This window comes from Protomyces lactucae-debilis, assembly GCF_002105105.1.
Source record: "Protomyces lactucae-debilis strain 12-1054 chromosome Unknown BCR37scaffold_15, whole genome shotgun sequence".
Classification (NCBI taxonomy): domain Eukaryota; kingdom Fungi; phylum Ascomycota; class Taphrinomycetes; order Taphrinales; family Protomycetaceae; genus Protomyces; species Protomyces lactucae-debilis.
The window spans coordinates 55,109-72,588 of record NW_024468007.1 but is presented as its reverse complement, the minus strand read 5'-3'; the positions used below and the strand labels follow the sequence as shown (position 1 = coordinate 72,588).

Genomic DNA, 17,480 nt, shown 5'->3' with positions numbered 1-17,480 from the left:
TTTCTTGTCTTCAGCGTTGCCAGATATCGGCCACCGAATTGGACGACTGACGCTGGTGTCTGCTACCATCGCCAATGGTAGACTGTGTCGTGGGTTCTGGTAGTCGTTGCGTACCTGCCCGTTCTTGTCCTACTGGTGGTAATTGCTGTTGCTGTTGCTGTTGTTGTTGCTGCTGCAGAGGCATTGATGGATACCCAGACTGTTCTTGACGTGCATAGCCTGGCAACGGCGACGGATATGGGTTAGGCGCTTGCCATGTCGTTGATCCACCGTCCCAGGTCACACCAACAGGTGTTGCAAGTGGCAATGCATACGCCTGAGACAATCTAGAAGGTCCCAAAACTTGCTGCTGTTGCATGAGTCCCTGCAATTCCCCCGCTTGACGTCGTCTTTCTTGTTCAGCGGTGAATGCACGCCTTGGCGCAGTAAACATCATGGGACTTGTTGGCGTGGGTGGCGCCAACATGTTCATGGATGCACTGCGTGGTGGTACTGCGAATGCTAATTTCGGAATAGGCGTCACCCCTACACTGCGAGAGATGGGCTCCCCGGGTGGCGTATACCCAGTCACTGGACCAGCTGGCGTTGCAGTAGTGAAATTTGGATTCGCCTGAGCGCCGAGTTTATCCTTGCGTACCTTGATGATACGACCTTCGACTTCTGTTCGATCAAACATCTGTACAGCCATCTGTGCTTCTTGCTCCGTTGCGAATAACGCCGTTCCCCAGCCTCTACTACGACCTTCTCTGGAGGTGGAGATTTCAACACGCGTGATGCGGCCAGCGGGTCGAAGCATGTCTTTGAGGTCTTGCCACTGTAGATGGAAAGGCAAGTTGCCAACAAACACAAGACGCTCATCTGTAGGTGGCTGCATACTATAGCCAAGGGGTGGCGGCGCTGTGGGTTGAGAGAGCGACATGCCAGACATCATACCTTGTAAGCTTTGTGTATCGCCAGACGGCCCCATCATCCCACCAGGCGGCCCAACAACCTGTTGCTGCTGCTGTGTCGGTTCCATGACAATCACGCTCAACTTGCGATTCATCCACTCATACCCATCAAACATGCGAAACAGCTTTTGCGCATCCTGCCGATTCGCAACAACAATCTCACCAAAGCCACGAGACCGACCATCGAGTTCAAGCGCCACATCTGCACGTTCAATGTCGCATGCTTGTCTGCATAGATCCTTAAGATCTTGCCAACGGACGCGAAAGGGTAAATTCATGATGAGTAGACTGACGCTCGGTCCACCTGTTCCACCAGCAGTAAGAGGCTCCGTCATTGAATCGCCAAAGGGGGGCAAGCCAGGTGCATGACCATACTCTTGTTGCTGAGCAGCTGGAATTGCCGTCTGGATATTGAGTCGTGGGGGTGGTGCAGCAGCTGCTAGACTCGACGAGACGGGTCTGAGTGAGCGCGGTGAGGGTCCATGTATATCTCCGCGCTGTTGTTGCTGTGATGCTGGTTGTCCGCTATGAGAAGCAGGTCGTGCGTGTTGCCGAGGGTGTGTGTAACGAGGTCTTGCGCGACCTTCATCGGCCATGGGCTGCGCAGATGGCCGGCCTGCTGCTTGTGTGTCGCTTGATTGATATACCTGATGTCCTGGTTGTTGCAGAGCTGTTGAACGCACAATGACTGTGTTCAGCAGCGTGTGCACTGCGTATACGACGTCGTTTCCTGTCCTGCAATCTCCAGAATTTGGCGTTTAATCTCGTCCGCCGTGATCGCCAGGTTTGAGCCTGAAGGGGAGCAGGAAACAGTGGTGAAAAGGGAGCAACCCGCTGCAGGGCCAGACGGAGATATTCAATCTGCCAGGCACCACGAGTCCACGACCCCGAAGCTAGGTGTAGAGCGTAGATGGTTGTTATGAGGGAAAAGGAAGGAGCTCGTAGCAATGTCGCGTACGCTAAGCTGCGCCCATTTCATGTCCAGACCAGAGCCGACTTGTGCGAAAATTTGAAAAGGCATTTTGCACTGGGGCCGCTTGTCGATGAGAGAGTGCCCAGCTCACCGGGGCCAGGTGGGCGGAGTCTGCGAGACGGAGAGTTGGGCATAGACAGGGGCACCGGCAGGGTTTAGCAACGTTTAATTTTGAGTCTTGACAGCTGACACTGGACAATGGACATGTACGGCTGTGAGCAGATCATACTGCCGTGATACTGTTTCATACATCATGAATCATGAATCATGATAGATGACAGGCATGCGATGATGCGCATCTGTGATGGCACATCTGACGTGACGAGGGCGTTGTCCGTCAAGAATAAAAAGTAAGAGCGGCTATTACGCACTATTCGGAGATGCCATCTTGGGCATCCACACCGCAGCGTCACATCCGCATCGCAACGCGTATAGCAAGTTGGCAACATGTCAGTGCTATGCTCATTGCTCACAGACTCAGCCAAGTGTTGTCAACGTATCACATTCAATAGCCTCAGAATCCTCGCTAGCGCTGGCTTGCTTTGACAGCAGGACCCAGACAGCGGCAGTTGGCACACTGACATCTGACATGTCATTCGAGCGTACACCTGCCGCTCGGAGAAATCACTGAAATCATGAGCACGCAGTTGCCAAAAATACTGGCAATGATGGCATAGTCAAAAGTCATGCAGAAGATGAACGCGAGACACGGCACTGTCGTCCAAAAACTACATTCATGATATCGTATATGGATTGCAGGAAATGGTCATGAAAAAAGTTTTGTACATGGTCTTAAGAAATGGCAATTTATGCTGCAGCTGCATCTTGCCAGCAATGGCCCAGCATACGAAGAATCACCGAGAGTGGCAAGCGATCGTTTCTGTCAGATCTTTCTCTCCGAGACCGCCTGCTCAATTGTAAGCAGAGCTAAAGTAAGGGTGTCGCAGGGCATCTTTTGCCGAAATGCGCTGATTCGGCTGCATCACGAGCAATCGTGATAGCAAGTCAAGACCGAGGCTGTCAATCATGGGTAGAATCTGCCCCAGGTCTTGTGTGACATAGTACGGCCAAGTCGTCTTGTACTCTGTGTATTGTGAGATACCGGGCCATGTTTGCTCGGTGGGTGTGCCCATCAGTCGGAAGATCTTGAGCAGCTCGTCTTCGTTGTTGGATCCGGGGAACAAAGGCCTACCAGTGAACATTTCAGCCATGATACAGCCAGCTGACCAGATGTCGATGGATGTAGAGTAAGTGCGGCTGCCGAGCAAGACATCAGGCGCACGGTACCATAGCGTGACAACCTCATTCGAAAAGGTATTGACCGGGATGCCAAAGGCCCTAAATGTTAGCACGAGCGAGATGCACACACAGTCAGCCTACCGCGCAAGACCAAAATCAGCAAGCTTGAGATGGCCTCTCTTGTTGATGAGCAGGTTCTGAGGCTTCAAATCACGATGCAAAACGCGATTCTCGTGGCAGAATGCGATTCCCTGTTATCAGCATATTGCTTCTCGCACTTGAGCATACAAACCTTGATGAGCTGGTACATGAAGCTCCGGATGGTCGCTGGCTCAAGTGCGCCGTTCTTTCCATGTGAGTCCATGTACTTCTTGAGGTCCTTGTCCATGAACTCAAAGACCAGCATCAGCTTATTGTCCGTGTGGATGACGTCCCAGAGTCCAACGATATTTTCATGCTTCAGCTCCTTCATGAGTGAGATCTCTCGAATCGCCGTACTCGGTGTGCCCTCTTCACTGTCCAAGTGTATCTCCTTCAGCGCAACCGTCTCGCCTGTCGTCCGGTTCTTTCCCTTGTAGACAGTCGCATAAGTTCCCTCACCAAGCTTCTCTAGTTGTTGGAAGTTCATCGTCGCAAGGAGCGCACACACTCAAGCAAGCAAAAGGGCCAAGCGACAGGAGCACGGAGGGCACTCTCGTTCTTTATAGCAGTGAGGAGGCGCGCCTGCTAGAACGATGCGTAGCGCGTACTGCGATCGAAACGTAGGCCAGCCTCTTTCGCCGCAAAATAAATTAGCCGAGCAGACAACCGCGGGCTTCAGTTGGCGAGTGGACTCTGACACGAACCACTTCTCGCTACAAGGTACAAGGGGAAGGCGCATCGCGTTCTTCTCCCAGCTGACAGCGGAGAGCTCTACTCTGCCGTGTCGCACATGCTGAGATTTCCTCAAAAGACTTAGCAAAGCATAAAAAAGCTTGCTTGTGTAGCTACTCACCCCTCATCATGTGCTATGAATGTGAGAGAGGAGTGGACGGGACGGGTAGCACTCCTTCCCTTAGCATTGCCGAACATGAAGATTACTGGCCAGCGTTGCCAAAGAACTTGATGAACAAGTCTCTACTTCAGCGCTCTCTAGGCGGGTGCGCTGGCTTCAGGAAGAAGGCATATGGCAGCAAGAACTTGATTTTTCACCTGGATGATGCGGATGAGCTGAGCGGACACCATGGTTGTGTCAATGCGTTGTCTTGGTCAGAGGATGGTCGCTTCTTGGCATCAGGAAGTGATGATACGCACATCATGCTTTGGGACGCTCAGCAAACCTCCAAAGGACTTCGGTCGAAGTGCTCGATACACACTGGTCACCGGGCTAATATTTTTGATGTACAATGGATGCCAGACACGGGAAATTCCATGATTGTTTCTGCGGCTGGAGACTCTCAAGTACGTGCGTTTGATGTTGAGTACACTGCAACTAGAAAGACGACTGCCCCGTGCAGAGTGTATTCCAACAGCACAGATCGCGTCAAGAAGATCGTGACCGAAAACAGTCACATGTTTATGACTTGCTCAGAGGATGGATCCGTGCGACAGTATGATCTGCGCGAAGGTGTTGCAGAAGCGACGCGACGACGACCTCTGGTGCATTTTCAAAATCCACAAGTTGCTTTGACTGCCCTCACGCTCAATCACACCATGCCATACCTGTTTGCTACGGGAGGGTCTGCGCCTTTTGCATTCCTACACGACCGACGCATGCTTCGCCATATTGAGCTGCAGTGGGGCAAAGTCCCTGGCTTGCAAGATTCAAAACCCTCACAAGTCGTTCGGCTCTTCTCACCCAGGTCGACGAAAAGCCCGGCAGAGCTGACATCCCTCAAATTCAGCAAGGCTAGACCCACTGAACTACTTTGTTCTTGGCAAGCAAAGGGTATCTATGTGTATGACATCAATGGCGAAGCAGAGCCAATTGAGATTGGCTCTTCCGCACCCCAGCGAGCAGCAGCCTCCACCTCCGTTCGACAAGCTGCCGTATGTCCGATGGAACGTGATCGAAACCACTTTCTCGGCATTCTCGAAGCGGACACTGGTCCCTCTACGTCTGGTGTACCTTTAGTGCCGAGTCCTGGAACTCGAAGCGGTGGCAACAGGACAAATGACCGCGGGAGTGATGGGCCCGAATCAGAGTCTGCAGCCGATGAAGACGGCTGGGAGACGGAGGATGAAGACGACGCAGATGAAAGTGAGGACGATGATGGCTACGACGATGAAGACGATTATGACGACCACAGTGATGATTGGGAACCAGATTTTTCAACATTCCGCACAGACTTTGAAGATGAGCATGATGCTGAAGGTGGCACGATGGACGAGGATCTCCTGAGAGTCTTTTTTAAAGTCATCGCAGGCGCTCGCAAGCCACCAAAGAGTGCCTACAAGTCTGTTCGAGGCGTGCCGACAGTCAAGCCCGTTGGGCAATCTTTCCGAGAGCACATCAACGAGAAGACCACGAAGGATGTTTGCTATTATGGTCTCGACGACGAATTCATCATGAGCGGGAGCGATGAAGGCGCGCTCTTTATCTGGGATCGAAGCGATAGTGAGCTTCTGACCACGCTGCGATGTGACAATGACATTGTCAATACTATGGCGCCTCATCCGTTCTGGCCTCAAATTGCAGTTTCTGGCATTGATCACACCATCAAAATCCTCGAACCATTCTGTCCAGACATGCACGATCCCGGGTATGGTTCAGAAACACACTACGACAAGATTCGCGAGGGACGTACATGTGGATGTGGTGATTACTACACAGAGCTACGAGGTAAGGCTGGGTCCTTGGCGTTGTGCCACGAGACAGTGATCTTGAGTCACGACGATCTCAATCGGCGCCGAAGCCACAGGGGCATTGGGCAGAATGGATTTGATCCTTTTGTCTTCTAGTACATTTACTGCCATCTACGACGCTGCATGATCTTCAGCAAGCGAGCAATTACGAAAATTTATGTGCAACGGCATTCCTGTATCTGTGCATGCAGCGCTGTTGGGGTATGCAATGCTGCTGCGATGCATCTTATAGTTTCTTCATCTATTCTAGAGGCCTCCAGGCCCCTCTCCTTGTGCTCCTGTACCGATCTTGTTCGCAAGTGAGATTCATGGCTTAAAGCCTTGCATGAGCCCAAGCTGTGGCAAAGATGTACGAGAATTAGCCGAGCACTGACACGACATAAGGAGTATTAAGGATACTCTCAGCCCCTTCACGTCCTACATACTCCTGCTGTCGCTGGAACAGCAAAAGATCTCGACTCTGCTGTGTCACTCATACTGGCTTGGTCATGATCTGTCTCGATCTGGGAGACTGAATCGAGCAGATATACGCACAACTAAGCTTTCTTGTGCACATACAATTTGCGCTCCATCATGTGCTCTGAATGTGAGAGCCAACATGATAATACCGGCGGCAGTGCCTCGGTCAGCTCTGGCGATTCTGTAGAATGCTGGTCAGAAACGCAAGACCGCTCTATCGCCAAGTCGCTGCTCGAACGCTCTTTGATAGGTAGCGCTGGCTACAACAAGAAGACATATGGTGCACTAGACCTCACTCTCAATATGGATGGAGCTCAGGATCTGGAGGCCCATTACGGCTGTGTCAATGCACTATCTTGGTCAGAGGATGGCCGCTTCTTAGCTTCCGGAAGTGACGATACACACATCATGCTCTGGGATGCGCAAGAGTCGGCCAAGGGACTTATACCATCACGCTCGATTCATACTGGACATCGAGCCAACATTTTTGATGTACAGTGGCTGCCCAATACGAGCAATTCAAAGATTGTGTCTGTGGCCGGGGACGCTGAAGTACGTGTTTTCGACATTGAGCATATTGCGCAGAGAGGAACTACTTCCCCGCCCAGCGTATACACCAACAACATGGATCGCGTCAAGAGAATTGTAACGGAAAACAGCCACACATTCTTGACGTGCTCAGAAGATGGGTCAGTGCGACAGTACGACCTGCGTCAAGGGATTGCAGAAACGATGCGACGTCGACCACTTGTCCATTACAAAAGCCCACGAAATAACTTGACTGCGCTGACCATCAATCGCACCATGCCATACTTATTTGCTACCGGCGGCTCCGCACCCTTTGCGTTTTTGCACGATAGACGCATGCTTCGCCACGTTGAATTGCAGTGGGGCGACATCAATGGTCTGGACGAGTCAAAGACCTCGCAACTTGTTCGGCTCTTCTCGTCTCATGTCTCTAAGAGAGACGCAGAGTTGACAGCGCTCAAATTCAGTACAGCGAGACCCAGCGAGTTGCTCTGTTCCTGGTTAAATGAGGGTATCTTTGTGTATGACATCAACGGCGAGGCAGTGCCAACAAGATTTGACTCTTCGGCGCCCAGCGATGGCCCATCATGTGGCAGCGACAAGAAAATCTCCGGTGAGAATGACGTTCCTGAAGCAGCCGCAGAGCCTGGAATCCAGGAGAATCCTTGGCACATGGAGGACGAGGATTCCGATGCTGAACATGACCATGATCACGAAGAAGACTTCGATGATTCCGACTACGACGATGAAGAGAGTTGCGATTCAGACGATTCGAGGTTCGACCCAAGGTACTATGATGAATATGATAGCGACAGCTATATGCTGGATCAGGATCTGCTGAGACCTTTCATGCAAGTTTTGCGAACCTCCAGCATGCGACCTGCACCCAATACGACCTGCAAGTCTGTCAATGGTGTTCCGAAGCTTGAGCCCACTTCGCGCGCCTTCAAGGACCACATCAATATCATGACCACGAAGGACGTCTGCTACTATGGTATGGACGATGAATACGTCATGAGCGGTAGCGATGATGGCGCTCTCTTCATTTGGGATCGAGGGAGCGGCAAAGTGATGAACATACTGAAATGCGATACTGACACCGTCAATGCCATGGCACCACACCCGTTCTGGCCTCAAATTGCTGTGTCCGGCATTGATGACACCATCAAGATACTCGAGCCATTCTGTCCAATTTTAAAGGACTCTGACTTCAAGTCGAGAGCACTCTCCGGCAAGTTTTCGCCTGCATCTGAAGCCTTCTTTGCCGCAAGATTATGCGGCAAGCGTGGATCTTCAGAAAAAAACGGAGAATCACGCATCATGACAGCTCATGAGCTCCATCACCTACGATGCTCGAAGGGTCTAGGTCCTGGCATTTGCACCTGCGTCTCTCTGTTTTAGTCGAGAGCATCGTGTCCCTCATCGGCATTCCTGAAGTGTCAGCGCAAGAGCCCCTGGCAACAAGTACGAAAAAGATGCCAGTTTCTGTGGATCCACCTCGATGTTTGTTTCAGATGCAAGGCGCTACCAATTCTTGTTCAGGCAAGTCATGGTTTCTGCGACTGCGACGCACGAAGGGCAAAGACCCATCGGTTGCTTATGAGCCTGGTCTTCTCTGGAACTTCGTCTTCGGCACTATGCAAGCGAAATCACAGCAATTATAAGTGCAAAGTTGAGTGCAAATCTCTGTTGAGTCATCGTTGACATATGCATGCTTGATAGTCTCTTTCGTCAAAATCTAGGCATCTCTCTCCACCTCCATGCTCCCCTCTTGCTGTCTTCCTTCCTGCTGCTTGATGGACGCATCCGCTTGCGACGACGACAACGCTCTTGCCGACTGACCGGCGCCCGTGTTCGCACCTGCCTCTTCCTTGATCCGATTCAGCTCTCCAACAAAGGAAGCGCCCCAATACGCAGATGTGTACTTGTGAACGTACCGCGATAATTTTTCGTAATTGACACGACGTGTTTCCTCCGGCATCGTAACAGCTTCGTGAATGGCAATGGAGAGATCTTCAATGTTCCACGGATTGACGATGATGCTTCCATTCAGGGACTGCGCAGCGCCTGCGAATTCAGAGAGAATCAATGAACCATGTCGGTGTTCTTGCGTGCACACATACTCGTATGAAACGAGGTTCATGCCATCTCGCGTCGAAGAAATGAGGCACACATCAGAGACGCTGTACAGCGCAATGAGCTCATCAAAGGAAACGCTGCGATGCAAAAAATGAATCGGCATAAATTCAATCGTGCCAAATTTGCCATTGATACGGCCCACGAGCTCGTTGACAACGGCGCGTAGATTTTGGTACTCTTCGACGTCCTCGCGTGACGGTACAGCCACTTGCACGAGCACCACTTTACCGATCCATTCTGGGTGTTCAGTGAGGAAGACCTCGAATGCATGGAGCTTTTGGGGCACACCCTTGATATAGTCAAGTCGATCCACACCTACAATCAATTTGATGCCTTGGAACTTCGATTCAAGGGCTTTAATGCGTTGCTGGACTTTTGGTTTCGCTAGGCCTTCTTCGAAGCGCGTTGGGTCAACGCCAATAGGATACGTACCAACATGCACCATGCGTCCTTGGCACTCAATACCATTTGGCAAAGTATTGAGTTTGAGGATACGTGCACACGATGAGATGAAGTGTCGTGCGTAATCATACGTGTGGAAGCCAATCAAGTCGCAACTCAGCAGTCCACGCAGTAGTTCTTCGCGAACAGGCAAGATGCGATAGATTTCAGAGGAGGGAAAGGGTGTATGCAGGAAGAACCCGATGCGAACATTTTTGCTGCTATCACCCATTTCTTCGCGCAGCATCTGGGGCAGTAGCATGAGGTGGTAGTCGTGGACCCAGATAACGTCACCATCCTGTACACCTTCCTTGGAGTGTACAATGGCGCGTGCAAAAGCGCGATTCGCTTGCTTATACGCCGCCCAATCTTGCTCGTTAAAGGATATCTCTCCTGGATGGTAGTGGAAGAGTGGCCAGAGGATCGAATTACTGAAGCCATTGTAGTGTCTGTCTGACGTTTCTGCATCCAGGTACACTGGGACTGTTGTATAATCGCGCATAAGTGTCTCTTCCACACCGGGCCGGTCTTCACTGGGCACCTCCAAGCCAGGCCAGCCGTACCAAGTGAATTTTGTAGAGCGCGCAAGACCAGCAAGAGAGGAGACGAGGCCACCTGCGCCCTGACCAAAGCTGTAGCCGTGTTCCTTCTTGGTCATGGAAACCGGCATACGGTTTGACGCGAGAATGATCTTCATGGTGGTGATATCGTGGTTGTAACGTTCACCAGAGTCTGAGGTGGGTGGAAGACGATGCAGCGGCCGTCTGGGCCTGTTGCTTGTCTCTGCTGGAAGTGAGAGAAGGGCCTGGTGGTGTGTTGCAGCTTGGGTGTGGTGCCTTGGTTGCTGCTGCGTGATGTCGCCTGCTCGTCATTTCACCTGGGACACCAACAACTCGATCATGAAAGTGCTGGAAAAGGGTTCGAGGATGCAATAGGTAGCTTGTATAGAAGAGATAGAGATGAAGAAACGCCTACTACTACTACTTGGTACACTTGTCTCTTGACGACCAGCCAACACACATCAAGAACCAACAAAAATACACTTTTACTGCGCTTCACTGCCACCAACGAGGTAATGCCTGAAGCCTTCAAAGCATACCCAGCAGATTGCATTCGCCGGCATAGCAGCCACAACTCTCGGCCGCAAGCCACGAAAGAAGCCTGCATACCCATGCCGTTCATAGACAATTTTCGAAGCTTCCATCAAACCATCTGCTTTACGGATCCGTGCATCTGTACTCGTACCGCGTGTTTGCAGCAAAGTCTTGATGACATCGAGGGGTGTTGTTGCAGCAGCTGCAGCAGCACCGGCAAGACCACCTGAGATCATGTGTGTCACAGGATCATACTTCTTTTTCGGGTTGAGTACTTTCGACAAGGATTCATATGTTGAGAATTGAATGGCCGTGAAGGGAATGGTCATGGTGAGGGTGGTTGGGTAGGAGACGTAGAATGCGCGAAGACCTTCGTTTGCGTAGACGGTCCGGGCACAGTCTGCAACGCTCTTGTATGTTGAGCCGTGGATCTGCATCCGTTGCTTCATTGTATCGAAGGGGTTCATCAGTGCGTCAGACTAAAGGGTTAGTATCGCACTAAGCGAAAAGACAAAGACATACGCAGATGGTGGCACAAGCGCCTGCTGCTCCTGTGATGATGGGATGATGACCATCGCCGATATTGCCACCCTATTGTTAGCCAAGTCGACCAAAAATGGCGAGATGAACGAACCATGTAGTTCTTGGTGAATTCGTAAGTGCCAAAGTACACAGCGTGCGCAGGTCCAGCTCCAAGAATGACCGAGGTCATACCCCGCCAAAGTGACCGTACACCTTCTGTAGTGGAGATCTTGCTGATGGCATTCGTGATGCCTGTATAAACGGCTCCGGGTGCAGGTTGAACGATTTGCATGCGTGTCTTGATGGCATCGACAGGATACATGAGTGTGTGTTCCTAGTACATTGTTAGTCTTTGCTTTCTTCTTGCTCAATAAAGGACTTCTTCGAGCGGTCCTGGGGATTGACGTACTGCGATACCGGCGAACGCTCCGGCGATCAAGTTTGCATACAACGGAGTGCTCTCCGGGAGGCCCTCGTAATCATACTCATCAATGAGTAACGCTTCGGTGGAGGACATTTGATCGGGGAAAAGACGGGCCCTCTAGGAAGACGAGCTTAGATGTCAATAGCCTTCGTATGAAGAAGAAGAGAAGCGAAATCGCCTTGTGAGGGATGGTGTTTGCGAAGAGACTTTGACTTTTTCCCTAAAATCTGCGATGGACTTGCTGATAGACTCTGGACGACGTCGAAATCAGGTGTGTGAAAAAGATGAGGCACTGTCCTGTCTCTGTTGCTATCACTGTCCAAAGCAAAAGAAGAGCCCTGCAACTGTGGAGGGGAAAGAAGCAAGGCGACCTTGTGTCTCCGGCGATCGTTGCAGTGCTGTCCAAAAATCCATCCAGCAGCAGTCAGCGATTGCCCGCGTCTGTCGGCCTTAAATCTTGGAACAATCAAAAGTGAGCAGACCAGGATGCAGCATGGCATAGATGTCGTTACTGTCTATAGAAATGTGTGGATTCTCACATATAGATGCACTGCTTCAAAGATAATCATAGATCTCCCTCCCAGCACAATAGTCATGAAAAATGGGGAATAAGTCAGTCGTCAATGAAGAGCAAGACCCTCACAGCTTGGTCTTGGTCTCATAGTGCACACCTTGCACGGCCGCCTTATCGCAGAACCAGCTGCATTTATCGGTCGTTGCCCTATTCACCAAAGCGCACGGCAAGTCAGAATCCAAGTTATCAAAGATCTCCCTCAGGATCTGCTGCTTGCCCTCACCTGTAGCAACAAATGCAACACGATGAGCTGCAGACACCACTTTGAGCGTCAGTGTGATGCGTTTTGATGGTGGTTTGGGTGAATCTTCAACGAGTGCAATCCAAGCAATATCTTCCCGCAAGACAGGATGGCCTGGGAATAAAGAGCAGGTATGGCCATCCGGTCCGCATCCCAGTAAGATCAAATCAAAAGACGGCACCTTGACTGTTTCCTTGTTGGCAAACACCTTGACAAGCTGCGACTCATAATCATCCGCTACGTCCTGTGGCTCCAACGACGCATCAATCGTATGGATCTGAGCAGCAGGAATCGCCGTCTTGCTAAAGAACTCTGCTTGCTGCAACTTGCAGTTGCTATCCTCGTGATCCAAGGGGACGAGCCGCTCATCAGCGAAAAAGACGTGCCATTTGGTCCAGTCAATCGAAGGGTCCTGACAGATACTTGAGCCCATGAATTTTGCGAGTGAGCCGCCAGAGATGGCGAGTGTGAAGCGGTCTCGAGCTGCGACAGCTTCATCATACGCCGATTTGATGTATTGGCCTATACAGAAAAAAGGGTCAATCAAATTGTGCATGCATGCAGGCGCTTGTCTTACCTAAGGCGTCTGTGATTTGATCATTGGATTCGAATGCGTATAGCGTGGCCATCGTACTTTCGAAGCCGTGTAGGATGAGCTAGAGAGAGAGAGAGGGAGCTGTCTTAGAAAGTGCTCGATTGTCTGTGCCAAAATGTGGTGCACGTGCAAATGACGGCGGGCGAGCATGTGCCCTCGAGCTAAAGAGATGGACGGACCCCTGGAGAGAGCAAATCTATCTACAGACCATCCATAAAACACTTCTATCGCAAATCATAACATACCCGGGTGGACATCACCAGGCCAGCTTGGCAATGATCGACTTTGGGTAGCGTCGAACAAGGAACTTCCTGCCTTCATCCAGCAGCAGCAAGCCAGCACCCAGTGCAACAGGCAAGAACCAGTGCTCAACAGGCACCTCCGCCGTTCCCAATACACGCTGCAATGCAGTAATATAGTTGAAGAAGAAGGCAATGACAATCGAAAAGAGCATCGCTGCAAAAATCAACGGATTACTCGATTCACGCTTGAAGAGAGGTGGGTGCTGCAAGATCGAGAGATGGCGTGTGCGTGTTGCCAGCAAATTGAAGAGTTGCATGATGATGAGCGTGATGAAGTAGATGGATGAAGCGGTGTTGAAGGCAGCTTGCATGTCCTCTGCATTGTAGCCCTCAGGATACTCGCCATAACTGAGCCAGAGCACGCGGAAGGGAATCTTGGCCGTTCGTTCCAGCCACCAGTAACTCATCGAAAAGGCACACAAACACTCCATAAATCCAATAAATAAGTAGGCATGACCAATGAGCCTGACATCAGCCAGTCTGTCCTTTTTGAGGTTACGCGGGCGACGCGTCAACAAGTCTGCTTCGGGCTTCTCAAACGCCAGTGTCATTGAAGCAACGGCATCCGTCAAGCAGCAAATAACAATCATGAGGAAGGAGCTGAGTACCTGTGGCAGTCCAAACACAATGCTCGTCAGGACTGGCCATAGCTCTGAAAAGGTACCAGCAGGGAGGAGGTAGATGAGAGTCTTCTTGAGATTGTCCATCACAAGCCGACCTGATTTAATCGCTGAGATGATGGCAGAAAAGTCAGACAACAAGACCATATCTGCCGCTTCAATGGCCACATCCGAGCCACCAGCCATTGCAATACCGACATTGGCTGCTTTAAGAGAAGGCGCGTCGTTGACACCATCACCCGTCATGGCAACGACATTGCCACGCGACTGGAACTCCTTGACAATGCGCAATTTTTGCTCAGGCGTTGTTCGAGCAAAGACAACCTCTTCGTATTGAGCAAGTTGATTCCACTGATTGTCATTCAATGTGATGAGTTCTGGACCACTCAGCACAATTGCACCAACAAACTCCTCACTCGGCGCAACGACCAGTGTCTTGACGAGATGTTCAAGACCATGCACCTCCGGATGTGTAATGATCCCGACTTGCCTTGCAATAGCAGCAGCTGTCAATTTAAAGTCGCCCGTGACCATAAAGAAGCGAATGCCAGCACCACGACAAATTTCAACAACCTCAGGGATGTCTTCCTTTGGTGGATCCACAATACCCACCAAACCAACGCAAACCAACTCGGAACGTGCACAAGACTCAATATAGTCAGCAAAAGCCGCACTGCCAGGTTCACCGAGCTCTGCAGAAAGAGAGGTAGCAGGAATGATGCGACGAGCAAACATGAGGACACGCAAACCCGTAGCAGACCATTTCTCTTGTAAATCAGAGAGCATCTCCTTGTACTCCGTTGTCAGCTCGACAATCTCACCATTTGGCAGGAGGAGGCGTGTGCAGCTCGACATGAGCACATCCGGCGCACCCTTCAGCGTCAAGATCAAATCTTCAGGATCCGTAGACTCTCGCTCTGCAGGCGACAGAGCCAATGCCAGTGCGTCCCTTGATGTGGCCCTGGACAAACGCAGCATAAACTTGTTTTTGGAGTTGAAGGGCACCTCAAAGATTTTCGTCCAGCATTCACGAACAGTAGCGATGGGTGAGATGGTTTCACACAGTCGCAGAACAGCACAGTCTGTTGCATCGCCAAACATCTTGCGCTCAGAGACTGGCATATTGAGGGTTGCTGCATCAAAGGTTGCGGCACAAGTCAACGACGCCGTGGCCTGCAGGACTCCGACCGGTGATTCCTTCTCTGAGCTAGCAACAGCATAGTGACACTCCTCAGGCGTCATCTCAACATCACCAATGCTTGCATTGACCACAAACATCTTGTTCATTGTCAGTGTACCAGTCTTGTCGGAGCAAATGAGGTTGACGGCGCCAAGGGTTTCTACTGTAGCAAGAGACTTGCAGAGAACGTTTGATCGTTTCATTTTGTTGGCAATGATGGTCAAGCTGATGGTAACGGCCATGGGTAGTCCCTCAGGCACAAAGGCAACGCAAACCGAGACGACATCAACAATGAGAAGCGAGACAGAGATCCACTTGGGATGAGAGCGACGAATCCAGGCAGCCCAAAGAACAACAACCATGATTGACGTGAAGAGCGCAAGCCCAACAATGATACGCACAAAACGGAAGATTTCAACTTCAAGTGTCGTCTTGCCCTCTTTGCGGCCTTGTGACAATCTCGAAATGCGACCGAAGACAGTCTTGTCACCAGTTTGAATGACGAGTCCAAGACCCGAGCCACCGACGCAGTGCGTTCCTTGCAAAGCAATATTCTTCGTTTCGAGAAAGTTGTCGTCTGTCTTATGAGGAACACCAGCAATTGGTTCCGCTTCGCCTGTCAAGACAGCACGATCAAAGCTGAGATCTGAGGAAGCTTCAACAATGCGCAAGTCCGCTGGAATTTTGTTGCCGAGACGAATTTGAACAAGGTCACCGACAACGAGTTCCGTGGCGTTGATGGTGATATCCGCGCCGTCGCGTCGAATGATGGAGTCTGCGGGTAACATGCCAGTGATGGAGGACATGGTCTTCGCTGTTGAGAAATCTTGGTATGCATTGAGCAGGCCCTGAATGACCATGACGGCCAGCAAAACAATAGCAAGTGCGAGGGTGGCTTGCTGGGGTGGGTCGCCGAGAGGCTTCCAAGAGATGAATGTCAGGATGGATGCAATGAGCAAAAGACTGCCGAATCCACCGAGAAAGTACATGACGATGCGCTGAAACAGCCTATTTGAGACTGGGGTCGGCCGGTTGAGGCCATCGCGTGCCAATTTGTCCTTTGCCATTGTTGAAGTGAGGCCCTGCGTCATGGACGTATTGAGCATCCTTGCAAGATCATCGACACTCTGTGTGTGGTATGTCAAAGAAGACAGCTCTGCCACAGCCTGCGACGACTTCTTCTTGTCACCCTCCAAGGGCTTCTGCCTTTCCTGCGTATCGGCGACATTGATGGAGAGTGTTCGGAAGCCAATCGGTAGGGTGGTCTCGGCCATTGACCTGCGACGAGAGATGGTCCGCGCCAGATCGAGCGAGTGCGTCGAGCGAGAAGTGCGCACACTGGCATTACTGCCGCGACGGTCTCGTCGAGCAAGACGTGCACGGCCAGCGACTGGTCCATCCTCATCCTCGAAAGTATCGGCATACGTGATGCGCGACTTGGGGACTGCCTTTTCGAGGTCGAGACTGTTGGTTTGCTCTGACTTGTCCATTGTCTTGGCGTGTTAGTTGCGTGCAATGAGGGGTGCTTTTTGGCGGTGAAAGCTTACGAAAAGACGAGGAGGGAAGGGTAGGCCGGGGGATGACGGTATGGGAGGGTGAGGATGCAGGGAGAGGGCGACGAGGGCCTCTTAAGGAGGAGCAAAGGCTGATTGATAGGAGTGCGACTTGATAGCGTGTGAAGGAGTTTCAGGTTGTTGACCGTCACAGTCGGCCGCGTGCAACATGGAAGAGCTTGGATTCAGGAGCGAAAGGGCAGCGAGGCCAGATCAAGCTAGAGCTGGTACCAGGCTACGACCAGCCCAGGTGAGCGGCATTGTACAGAGTGAGCTGGATGAGGGCCCTGCTGAAATTACGAGCAGCGATTCAGATATTTTTGCCGCGTGCTTGAAATTGGTACACAGAGCAGCATCCAGTGATTACAGCATTCTACAGCAGCCTTCCAGTGAGAGCAGATGGCATGTGAGTTGGGCATTAATCGCAATCGGATGGACCCTTTCTTTCCCTTTCTTTCCCATTGCTGCTGCTGTCGTGCTGTTTGTTGCCAAGACCACAAATTTCAAATTTCCTACCTTCAGATGGCCTCCCACCTCGCCCAATCCAGCCCGATCCGCTGGACGGCTGCCAGACTCCATCCAGATTCAATCCATCCTCAAACAGGACAACGAATCGCCTGCCACGCCCTCCTCCGAGTCCTCCCTCGTCAAGCAGTTCTCCGGCTCGTCACAAACACCTTCATCCGGCTCCAACCTTGCCTCATCGTAATACCTTGTTGGACCCTGCAGACGTGACTGTCAAAAATGGCTGGGCAAAGAGGAGGGTCCAACTCTCAATGTCCATAACTCATATGCATACGAA

The 17,480-nt window shown here is 51.3% G+C and overlaps 8 protein-coding genes across 8 annotated transcripts; 3 read left to right on the top strand and 5 right to left on the bottom strand.

Moving 5' to 3' along the window:
* Positions 1 to 10: 10 nt before the first annotated feature.
* Positions 11 to 1,546, bottom strand: BCR37DRAFT_388439 (uncharacterized protein; the record flags this gene model as incomplete). The annotated part of the gene is made up of 1 exon (XM_040870623.1): positions 11 to 1,546. One exon carries the CDS (start codon positions 1,544 to 1,546, stop codon positions 11 to 13), a length of 1,536 nt encoding a protein of 511 aa, XP_040723783.1.
* Positions 1,547 to 2,672: 1,126 nt separating this feature from the next.
* Positions 2,673 to 3,914, bottom strand: BCR37DRAFT_381550 (cyclin-dependent kinase). Its single transcript, XM_040869724.1, has 3 exons — positions 3,455 to 3,914; positions 3,304 to 3,413; positions 2,673 to 3,261 (listed from the first exon to the last, which is right to left on the bottom strand). Exons 1-3 carry the CDS (start codon positions 3,788 to 3,790, stop codon positions 2,835 to 2,837), a joined length of 873 nt encoding a protein of 290 aa, XP_040723782.1. The 5' UTR covers positions 3,791 to 3,914; the 3' UTR covers positions 2,673 to 2,834.
* A 45-nt stretch (positions 3,915 to 3,959) lies between these two features.
* BCR37DRAFT_86545 (WD40-repeat-containing domain protein) lies at positions 3,960 to 6,341 on the top strand. Its single transcript, XM_040872515.1, has one exon. The coding sequence runs from the start codon at positions 4,165 to 4,167 to the stop codon at positions 6,100 to 6,102; it is 1,938 nt and encodes a 645-aa protein (XP_040723781.1). The 5' UTR covers positions 3,960 to 4,164; the 3' UTR covers positions 6,103 to 6,341.
* Positions 6,342 to 6,579: 238 nt separating this feature from the next.
* BCR37DRAFT_388436 (WD40-repeat-containing domain protein) lies at positions 6,580 to 8,394 on the top strand (the record flags this gene model as incomplete). Its single annotated transcript, XM_040870622.1, has 1 exon — positions 6,580 to 8,394. The coding sequence occupies one exon, from the start codon at positions 6,580 to 6,582 to the stop codon at positions 8,392 to 8,394; it is 1,815 nt and encodes a 604-aa protein (XP_040723780.1).
* A 337-nt stretch (positions 8,395 to 8,731) lies between these two features.
* Positions 8,732 to 11,706, bottom strand: BCR37DRAFT_388435 (glycosyltransferase family 20-domain-containing protein; the record flags this gene model as incomplete). Its single annotated transcript, XM_040870621.1, has 5 exons — positions 8,732 to 10,378; positions 10,673 to 11,146; positions 11,190 to 11,258; positions 11,302 to 11,523; positions 11,599 to 11,706. The coding sequence occupies 5 exons, from the start codon at positions 11,704 to 11,706 to the stop codon at positions 8,732 to 8,734; spliced, it is 2,520 nt and encodes an 839-aa protein (XP_040723779.1).
* Positions 11,598 to 12,545, bottom strand: BCR37DRAFT_381546 (uncharacterized protein). Its single transcript, XM_040869723.1, has one exon. It carries the CDS (start codon positions 12,111 to 12,113, stop codon positions 11,745 to 11,747), a length of 369 nt encoding a protein of 122 aa, XP_040723778.1. The 5' UTR covers positions 12,114 to 12,545; the 3' UTR covers positions 11,598 to 11,744.
* On the bottom strand, positions 12,253 to 16,615 carry BCR37DRAFT_388434 (uncharacterized protein; the record flags this gene model as incomplete). The annotated part of the gene is made up of 5 exons (XM_040870620.1): positions 12,253 to 12,950; positions 13,006 to 13,084; positions 13,203 to 13,223; positions 13,269 to 13,338; positions 13,386 to 16,615. The coding sequence occupies 5 exons, from the start codon at positions 16,613 to 16,615 to the stop codon at positions 12,253 to 12,255; spliced, it is 4,098 nt and encodes a 1,365-aa protein (XP_040723777.1).
* Positions 16,616 to 16,847: 232 nt separating this feature from the next.
* Positions 16,848 to 17,387, top strand: BCR37DRAFT_388433 (uncharacterized protein; the record flags this gene model as incomplete). The annotated part of the gene is made up of 1 exon (XM_040870619.1): positions 16,848 to 17,387. The coding sequence occupies one exon, from the start codon at positions 16,848 to 16,850 to the stop codon at positions 17,385 to 17,387; it is 540 nt and encodes a 179-aa protein (XP_040723776.1).
* Between the last annotated feature and the right edge of the window lie 93 nt (positions 17,388 to 17,480).

Coding starts and splice junctions, on each gene's coding strand:
- BCR37DRAFT_86545 (XM_040872515.1), top strand. CDS start 4,165: ATGTGCTATGAATGTGAGAGAGGAGTGGACGGGACGGGTAGCACTCCT.
- BCR37DRAFT_381546 (XM_040869723.1), bottom strand. CDS start 12,113: ATGCCATGCTGCATCCTGGTCTGCTCACTTTTGATTGTTCCAAGATTT.
- BCR37DRAFT_381550 (XM_040869724.1), bottom strand. CDS start 3,790: ATGAACTTCCAACAACTAGAGAAGCTTGGTGAGGGAACTTATGCGACT. Junction 3,414..3,454: donor TCATGTACCAGCTCATCAAG/GTTTGTATGCTC, acceptor TGCTGATAACAG/GGAATCGCATTCTGCCACGA. Junction 3,262..3,303: donor GCTGATTTTGGTCTTGCGCG/GTAGGCTGACTG, acceptor GCTAACATTTAG/GGCCTTTGGCATCCCGGTCA.